The 10,589-nt window shown below is 42.1% G+C and overlaps 1 protein-coding gene across 1 annotated transcript; it reads left to right on the plus strand.

The window, feature by feature from the left end:
* Positions 1–6,322: 6,322 nt before the first annotated feature.
* ccr10 (chemokine (C-C motif) receptor 10) lies at positions 6,323–7,513 on the plus strand (the record flags this gene model as incomplete). The annotated part of the gene is made up of 1 exon (XM_080541931.1): positions 6,323–7,513. One exon carries the CDS (start codon positions 6,323–6,325, stop codon positions 7,511–7,513), a length of 1,191 nt encoding a protein of 396 aa, XP_080398057.1.
* Between the last annotated feature and the right edge of the window lie 3,076 nt (positions 7,514–10,589).

The raw sequence follows: 10,589 nt of genomic DNA on the forward strand, positions 1-10,589 counted from the left end.
CCTATCGTCTACGATACTATATCATTTGAGCAGATTCATTTTTAATTTGAAGTTAAAGTTATAACTATAAAGTTATTAAAGTTTAATTTGGTTTGTATAGGGGCTTATATGTAATGTGTAGACCTCTGAAGACACCTATCCAATGATTAATTAGATACTAAAATCTGATGGAATAGATACATATAACCTATTTTCAAACATGCTATCGCCAAGAATCAGTGTTCATTAATGTGAATACATCTGCTGTAGTAGTGTATATATTGTACTGTAGGCTAGTTGTGGAGTACACTGTTTACACACTGCTCTTGACCGTATTGTTTTTGTAATGCTTTCTGTTCAGATGACAATTGAATTAAAGCCACAATTTGTAATTCGAAAAGAAATCAAAAAACGTCAGCCTCGGCTGAGGGATGGGGTTGGCTAAATTATTCCACAGTCTGTGAGATCAACATGATCGTTTTAAACATCATTGCAGGTAAGGCTGATGTTGTATTTCATACAGTTATGAGTCACAGATACTTTGTGTTGTGATTTCTGACATAATGCATCATCCAATAACTTCAGTGCAACGCATAATATGATTACGCAGATGCTGTTAATAACAACCCATTCCTCCATGGAGTAACATACATGTCATCATTCAAAGGGACATTAAAGATTAGGGAGAAAAGCCATGGGGAGAAATGTCCAAGTACGATGGTAAGGATGCGAACACTTATAGCTTCACACCTGCTTGTAGACCAGTGGGAGGTCAAACAGTTTCTCATCAACTTGTTAACCACAAAACCCAACAAAACAAGGTAGGCAACAAAATCAGAGCGTCTGGTAGGCCGGTGAGAAACCACATCTCGCCACCCTAACTTGTCAACACCTTACCGTGGTTAACTTGAAAAACAGTTCCCATAGGCAAAAAGGCAAAAACACAGAAGTCACATGGTTTACAATCATACTTCTAATACATCTAAAGGTGTGTGTGTGGTTTGCCATCTACTTCTATTGGCATGCCGTTTTTCTATGCCACTGCAGTATTGAGCGGGTTTGGTTTCTTGTGATGTAGTGCAATATTTAGGCCAGCTCCTGTTGCACCCTTGGATGTGCATGAACTCTTTTCTGCATCTAAAGCAATGTTCTTCATGCCTTGTCCTGGAGAGCCATGAGTGCATATAGGCTTTTCTTCTTGTCCAACAGTAACCACTAGCCTTTTTTCAACAGCGATCAATTTAAATGTCTGTTTATTTAAGAAGGGACAATGCATATCAATTAACAACAAGTGTAAATATGCCAGATTTAGCCAGGAGGCAGATTTTCATCTGTGGTCCCTGGCCAAGATGTTGGAAAATCACTACAATGGTCTTACTACTTACAAATGCATACAGAAACGCATTATATGCCACATCACCTATTCTTTGATGCAGCAAATAATGAATCGCAGATAACAATTGTTTTCATGTAGGCCTATGGCTTTCACTTCAGCAGGCAAAAACTACCGGAGAATAGTTACGGAATAGCAGCGAAACGTGTATTGGCTGAGGTCTAGTAAACAGTCATTTTGTGCGGCTGTGGCGCAGGAGGTTAGAGCCGGCGTCTAATGATCGCAAGGTTGGCAGATCGGCGGTTTGAGCCCTGGCTGGCCACATGTCGAAGTGTCCTTGGGCAAGTCACTGAACCCTAAATTGCTCCCAGTGAGCGGGCCGGTGCCTTGCATGGTAGCTTGCCGCCATTGGTGTGTGAATGTGTGTGTGAATGGGTGAATGAGAGGCTGTTGTAAAGCGCTTTGGATAAAGGCGCTATATAAGTGCAGTCCATTTACCATTTTATGCGTAGCATCACTCAAAGGCTATTAGGTTGCTTTTAGAATGAAATGAATGAATATCAAACATTTTGTGTAGGCTAATAAGCACTCGTAAAAGGTTGTTGCAGCTCACACCTGATGCGACCAACAATTTTTACTCATTGGCATGTTACATTGAATCAACGTAGAAAGGACAGGAAGGGTAGAAGATGGTTATGAACAGGTCATGATCCCAACTACAAGATGACACCCAGGTGTTAAGTGCACACTAGGCCAAACAGTCTTTCGTTCCTCCTAAAACCACACACACACACACACACACACACACACACACACTCACTCACTCACACTCTCTCTCTGAACCATCAACAGAAACCAGTATGACCGAAACATGAACTGAGAATGCTCAGCCTACCACACCACACAACTAAAAAACATTTCTAACAAAGTATAGCATAATTCTACATGACATTCTATTATTGTATAATGGCTGTGATGTAATACTCATTATACACTGTCATTTGGGTCTATTGCATCCCTACTCATTTCAACATTGGATTCTAATTCATGAATTCAGTTTAAATTGATGATGATGATTTGTTCGAAAATGATGATTTGTTATAATACTTTCTCATAATAACACAATCTATATTCACGACATTCACGACCCACAATACCCATGATACACCCGCTCTGCGTCATGCCTAACAACACCCAGTTACAGTTGTGGTATATTTGTAATATACTGTACCATATACTCTTGTAATAATAATAATAATTTATTTGTGTTTATTTGCCATGCAACCAATTTGTCAATCAATAGTTGGAATTTGGTATGTTTTGCTCTAGGCACAGGGTCAGCCAAAGTCGGCACCCCTGGAGCAATTAGGGGTTAAGTGCCTTGCTCAAGGGCACGTGCAGCTCCCTCTTGGGGCACATCAGTTACGTAAAATGATATTACGTCAAAGCTACTCTTGAACAGCTCCCTGACGATGGACAGAAAGTTCCAGATGCCTTTTCACCCTCTGTGATAATCAGCCATCCTAACCACAGTCTGTTCAAACTGATGTCGTTCAAGAGACGACGCCTCTCCCGTAGCCTCGGGGCCAAAACTCAGAGGCATGCAGTGCACTTCTATAGCGCCTTTATCCAAAGCGCTTTACAACGGCCTCTCATTCACCCATTCACACACACATCCACACACCAATGGCGGCAAGCTACCATGCAAGGCGCCGGCCCGCTCACTGGGAGCAATTTGGGGTGGAGTGTCTTGCCCAAGGACACTTCGACATGTGACTGCCGACCTTGCGATCATTAGACGGCGGCTCTACCTCCTGCGCCACAGCCGCCCCCCTAACCAACAGCTACTTCCCCCAGGCCATCAGGCTCATAAACAAGCCTGCTGAGGGCAAGTGACTTTGTCTGTTGTCCAATTTGTTTCTTAAAACTATTATAATATTGCCACCTGTCTTATTTGTCCCACTTGTCGCTTATCACTATTGCCACTTTATTATATATATATATATATATATATATATATATATATATATATATATGTTACGGTGCATGTGGGAAAACTAGGGTTAGGGTTAGGTGCTAGGGTGCTACGGTTAAGGTTAGGGTTAGGGTTAGGGGTAGGGGTAGGGTTAGGGTTAGGATTACGGTTGGGGTTAGACATGCCAGCATGTACCAAGTCGACGTAGCACCTAACTCTAACCCTAGTTTCCCCACATGTACCGTCTTCCCACATGTACCGTAACATATATATGTATATATCTTGCCTTATTTGCAATGTTGAGGAACTGAAGCCTAAGAATTGCCTAAGAACTCTCTTATACTTGTATAATGGGATGTAACAATAAACGTGTTAACTAGTTCATTCAGTTCAGTGTTTGTTTAAACACAAACCTTAATTCGACACAAGTGATTATACACAAAGAAGTAAAATGCTTAACAGCCTGAAATTGCATTACATTGTAATACATAATCAAGAGAAACCTACATTCTGCTGACATTGTGGGTCATGTCAACACGGTCAGCAAAACAGTGCTCTTGTTTGATAGGCTAACAGCTGTTCAGGGTGCAGGTGTTACTCAGAGACTGACGTCTTCCCACCACAGCCAGCGCTACGGGAGAGGGCCTCAGGACATGTCTGTCACTCCAGACAACACAGGTAAGTACACCTCATTCCAGATCATTTAGTTTATTGTTGAAAAAGGAAAAAAGGATAATTCATGCAATGTTCCAAGTATGGTAACACTTTACTGAAAGCATAGTTCATAATGCATTATGCAATGCAATGCCAGTCTTGTTATAAGCATGTGTGACTGCATTATAACGTCTTATTATCAGCCGTGTTTTAAGAAGAAGAGAAAAACCTTATAGACAGAACACCAAGACACCATAAGGTTGAACCGTTGTCCACACGATAAATGATTCACTTTTGGGAACCGCAGCCAGTGTGTGGATTTTCCCCCTATGTTTATAGACAAACATAACATGTTTTTATATATGATGACATTATAAGGCAGCATGGGCTGACTTAGTTTATACGGCATCATAATCACCCTAACCATAACCCATAAAAATGCATTACACAGTATGTGTGTCCTCATACAAAGTGCTAACCTAAAGTTAATTCGGCACTCACACAACCAGGCAACACGAGACTGTCATTTCAAATGCATACAGTAAATAGCAGAATCAATAAGACACTTTATTAGTTAATATTAGTAAGTCTGTTATTTGGATAATGTTAGATACTTCAGTTCCAAACTGCCTTAGTTTTGCATCAAAAGTAACACAAATGTTGTGAAGATTACTATGACAATATTGTCAAACTTAAAATTGACTAGTGATGCAGCGTGACTCTCCATCGCACAGTATTTCTACCATGTACCTGTGATCTTAGGGTTTCACTCGCTTACGTACAGTCAAATCTCTTTTAGTAACTTTAGTTGAATGACAATGTGTTGTCGAAATAAGTCTGACCTCAAATACCAGTTGTTGACCTCTTTTCTATTTAAAATGTTGTATTTGATTAACATATTGGACAGTATTTGAATTTAGATCTTATGTGACACATACGGTAATTGTGTATTGAATGTACTGGGCTTGGCTGGCACAGTACTGATTTGATGTCTAAGCCTACACAAGCCCTCGACACTTGACACACATAGATTTATAGCAAAATAAACAGCCTTACCTAAAGCCTTACGCTAAATCTAGCTGATTGTCTCCATTTGATACCCACTCATAACTTTATATACATTACTTTTAGCGTAATTTGGATTCTAAAGTAAAAATCATGGTGAGCAAAATAGTTTTCAACAATGTATTATCAGTAGTAAATCATCATATACTGTACATGTCTTTTTACAATCTTAATCTACTACACAATTAAAAAGTTACCGGTATATTACTTTTCTGTAAAATGTAAAAATAAATCTACTACACAATTAAAAAGTTACCGGTATATTACTTTTCTGTAAAATGTAAAAAATAAATCCTTCTAAAACCTAAAACACTTTTCAGCATCTGCTCTCTTACCTTTCTTGGTACAGTAGTCGACTATGCCCAATTTCACTAGGAGCCACAACCATGAATGGAACAGAAGCAACCGGCAACAGCCTTAATATCAGTTATCTGGTGTGTGAATCAGAGATTCAATGAAACACGGTGGTTTCAGAAACCAGCTATAAAGACCCTTGACACGCGACAGTGATTGATGTGTAGACTGTTAGCCTGCCCACGGCTTCCCTCTCAGCAACGGCCTACTGCTGGTGGCACGCAACCTGGGCTGGTATGACTCAAATACCAATGCCGCTTACTCAAACTACCCCAAATTGATGGAGATGTTCGTGACAATGTTTAGGCCTAAATGTTACCCACACTTACACGGAGCTGGAGCTGGTAGGTGGAGCTAGGCATTATTGCAGTATGCAATTATTGTATTGGTACCAAAGTCATCATAAATAGCAACCTGGACCAACATTTGACCTATTATCCTACAATTTCTGTGAACAGGAAGACATAAAACCAATGACACACGTCAAACTTCCCTCCCTCGTTGTGATAACTACTGTGTCAAAAAGCCCCTATCAAATAAAAAGCACACAACAGAGTTCAGGTTTAAGGTAAATCGTTTCTAGTCCTTGGAGTTGTGAGATAGTTGTACTTCTCATAGCTTTTTGGAGAGGGGTTGATTTAGTGGAAAAGAAAAAACCTGGCTCCCTGTAATATGACTGACTCCCTGTAATAAGCCTTTATAAATTATACCTTGGATTACGTTGTCTTAAATTTGTCTTAAATTTGGATTCTAAAGTAAAAAAAACTATATAGATATTTCTTTTTTGGGGGGCAAAATATAAAGAAATACAAATGTATACATAATATATCATATATATATATATATATATTAAAAAATATGACAAATATTATTTGTAAAATAAATAAACTAAATTAACTTTGTTCAGTTACATACAGTATGGGTTCTTCCAGTGCTAACGTGACTGTTCTATTAAAGCAGGTATGGACTTCACAAGCCACCATGACGACTACTACAGCGACACCTACGACGTTGACTACGGTGTGACAGAAGACTATGACCTCAACGACACCTCCACCAGCTACGACGGACTACACCTGCCTGAGCTGTGTGAGGTTAGCAGGCAGCAGCTCACCATCAAGGTGTTCCAGACCTGTGTGTTTGTCCTGGTCTTCCTCCTTGGCGTTCTGGGCAACTCCCTGGTGATCGCCACCTTCGCCCGTTACCGCCGCTTGGGGCTACGCTCCATGACCGACGTGTTCCTCTTCCACCTGGCCCTGGCCGACCTCCTCCTCCTCCTCACCCTCCCTCTCCAGACCGGGGACATCCTCCTGGACCGCTGGGTGTTCGGGGCCCCCCTCTGCAAGGTGACGCGCGCCAGCTACGCCATCAACACCTACAGCGGCTTACTGCTGCTAGCCTGCATTAGCGTCGACCGCTACCTAGTGGTGGTGCAGGCCCAGAAGCTGCAACGGCTACGTAGCCGGATGCTAACGGCCGGGAAGCTCGCCTCGCTGGGCGTGTGGCTGGTCGCCCTGCTCCTCAGCACGCCCGAGATCCTCTTCTCCGGGGTGGAGGTAGCGGAGAGGGAGGCGGCGCATTGCGGGATGCGTGTTCGGATGACGGTCAAAATGGCCGCCCGCGGGGCCCTGATCGCCGGCTCCTGCCTGCCTTTCCTGGTCATGGTCGTGTGCTACTCTCTCATAGGCCGGGTTCTGTGCGAGGGCCGCGGCCAGGGACTGGGGTGGAGGCGCCACCGCACCCTGAGGCTCATGGTCGCTCTGGTGGTCGTGTTCCTGCTCTTCCAGCTGCCCTACACCGTGGTGCTCTCCCTCACCATGGCGGGACCTGGGCAGACCTGCGCCCAGTGGGGTGGCATCCTCGTGGGGGAGTACATCACACGCACCCTGGCGTACACCCGCTGCTGCCTCAACCCCATACTATACGCCCTGGTGGGGGTACGCTTCCGGAATGATGTGTTGAAGCTGCTCCGTGACACAGGCTGCTTATGCTGGATCCAGTTCAAGCCACACCCGGAGAGCTCCAGTTCAGTGTCCCCCTCCTCCATGGGGACCTTTGTGACCTCTGCTTTCCCCCCCATGTCACCTTTAGCCTGCCCTCCGAACAAGCCAGCAGTATCCATAGCAAGCCACCCCTCTAGTGAATCACCCTAAACAACAATTCTCTTCTCTACTACCCTCCCTTCAAATAACCGTTACGGATGTTTCATATTTACTGTCACCATACTTTGTATAAGTGACTGTTCATTAATGTGCACTGTCCTGACTAAATAAAGATGTATCTATCTATCTAACCTACTTCATTTTGTAGTCTGAACCTCCACCTCTAAATATTGTTCTATTTTATGAATGTTTGTATCTGGATAATATTCTGAATAATCCTGTAGTTTCTTGTAAAAATGTATTGTTTTGTATCTCCTTACCCTAACTGTCAACTGTACATTGAAAAAAAAAACTCATCATCAATCATCTGAACTCATGTGTATTTAGTATCCCTTTACCTTGTTATATTTTGTGAAAGTATTATGAAAGAATTGATCAAGAAAATAAGTGTACATTGAAATAAAATAAAAAATAAATGGTTCACATGAACCCACACGATACCGTATGTCATTTGTATCCTCTAACCACACACTTGTGGTCAAGATGAATCAAGATAAGACAAGCAATGTCACATGTTTTGTCATGTGTTATGTCAAGCTGGTCGCCTGCCTTATGAGTTGGTGGACATTGAGAAGTGAGAGAAGGGACAAAAAAGGAGAGAAGGGGCAAAAAAACAAAAGAGTGTGTATCGCCCAGGGGAGAAGGTGAGAGAAACCTCCATCGGTAGATAACAGCAATCAGGGTTCCCACACCTTCTGAAACATCAAATTCAAGCACCTTTCAAGGACTTTCAAGACTCAATTCCCTCAAATTCAAGGACCCAACACGGCATAGTTTGAGACAGACCTAGGTGAGAATTTATATAATAGGAACTATCCGCTCACAGACAACAATTAATATGAAATATGTGTGAAGTTAAGCAATACAGAGACTTATTAACTAGTTGACGAGTTAAGTAAAACATTTTTGAATATAGATATTTTTTTAGAGAGAGAGAGAGAGAGAGAGAGAGAGAGAGAGAGAGAGAGAGAGAGAGAGAGAGAGAGAGAGAGAGAGAGAGAGAGAGAGAGAGAGAGAGAGAGAGGGGAATTCAAGCACTTTCAATGACCCATGTCTATTTTCAAAACCTTTTAAGACCTTGATTTTTTTTTTTTTAATTCACAAACTTTCAAGGATTTCAAGGACCCGTGGGAACCCTGAGCAATGTTACGTTTGACAGAAACGGCATGGAATTATAATGAAGATATCAATACAGCTCTGGAAGAAATTAAGAGACCACTCACATTTTTTCTTAAATCAGCATCTCTACATGTATGGCAGTCATTCCATTCCAGTGTCTGTTGAATTCCAACACAGGCACACCTCATTCTACTTAGTGAGATACTGATTAGGTGATCACCCGAACCGAATCTTATTTAACAAGGGAAAGTATAAAAACCACTGCTGTGATCATCACTATGCTCTTGCAGCAGGACAAGCTGGATGGCAAACAGTGCTAGTAGTACCTCAAAAGTAATTGGAATCAAAAAAGAACTATTGACCATGCCAAAAGACTTGAAAAGAAAAGTTTGGAGTGAGGAAAAGAAGGGTTAAATTCTGGCTTTACTGGCAGAGAGGGATACAGTGAGCGTCAGGTTGCTTCCATCCGTAACAATTCAAAGACGGCGTTTCATAAGAACAAGGTCAAGCATCGGCAGACATTGGGGACAACACAGCCACAGGCCCGGCAGAGGGTGAAACCGCCGACTCATTTGAATGTCACTCAACAACCGTAGGATGAATTCAAATGACCTACAAAAAGAATGGCAAACGGCAGCTGGGGTGAGGACAGTTCAAAACAGACCCCTTTGGGGAAGGGCTGAAGTTGTGCAAAGCTAGAAAAATAACAGCTTCATCTATGAGAGGCAAAGAAGAGCCATGCTGGGGTTTGCAAAAGACCATAAGGATTTGACCCTAGAGGACTGGAGTAAGGTCATCTTCTCTGATGAGTCCAATTTTCAGCGTCAACATTTTAATAAAAGCTAAAAAGCTTCAGATTTTTATTTTTAACTTTGGTATTTATTGGCAGCAGGATGAAATTTGAGAAACTAATTAAACTAGCTATAGTTACCTCAGATAACTAACGTTAGCGTGCAGCTGTCACTCAAGCCGCTTGCACACAGGGCCATTGCGTTGCGTTGCGTTGCACCGGAAGTCATTCATCTCAATGGGGCCGTTGCGTTGCCGTTGCGTTGATCAGTTGCGTTGCTCTGCATTGCGTTTCTTGACCGTCAGGGTGCGGCAATCAGTCAAAAAATGTCAGCTTTTGCGTTGCGTTGGATCCGTCAAAACAACCGGAAGTAGTTTCTTGCCCGGAGCTCTCGCCTCGGCTAACTAGCAAAGCTAACGTAACAGTAGCTAGTTTTAACCATGAACGTTAACTACCTTAACTACAAACCTGGCATTTGTTAATTTTATTTAATCATAGAACCATAGCTGAACATTAGTGAACGTTAGCTAGCTAGTAAGCAAGCCCTACCAAATAGTCAGAAGCCGGGTTTTGACAGCTGGCCGATCGTCTAAAATCATTGATAGTTTTCGGACAATTTCCCATTCACATACAGCCAAGCACAACTGGAATAAGTACATAACGTTATAAGTACATAACGTTATAACATTACAACTTAAAATATAATCAGTCGGCTATAGGCATAGCTGTTCATCTAGTGATCTGTCAGTTTAGCTATTGCTCTCGGTACAATCAATGGTTTATGCGAGCAGGCAAACAGCATATAGGTCTCATCTTGGCATCAGAGACAGTCATCAAGGCTATTTATAATGTTCATAGCGCCAAATGTTTAAAACATTTAAGCCTGGTTTTGACAGCTGGCGTCCGATCGTCTAAAATCATTGATAGTTTTCGGACAATTTCCCATTCACATACAGCCAAACACAACTGGAATAAGTACATAACGTTATAAGTACATAACGTTATAACATTACAGCTTAAAATATAATCACTTGGCTATAGGCATAGCTGGTCATCGAGTGATCTTGGCATCAGAGACAGTCATCAAGGCGTGTCATCCTTCTGAAGCCAGAGAATGTGGAGGCCTGTGTGAAAGCGACCTGCGTGCTCCACAACTAC

This window comes from Nansenia antarctica (genome assembly GCF_963989245.1).
Source record: "Nansenia antarctica genome assembly, chromosome: 11".
Taxonomy (NCBI): domain Eukaryota; kingdom Metazoa; phylum Chordata; class Actinopteri; order Argentiniformes; family Microstomatidae; genus Nansenia; species Nansenia antarctica.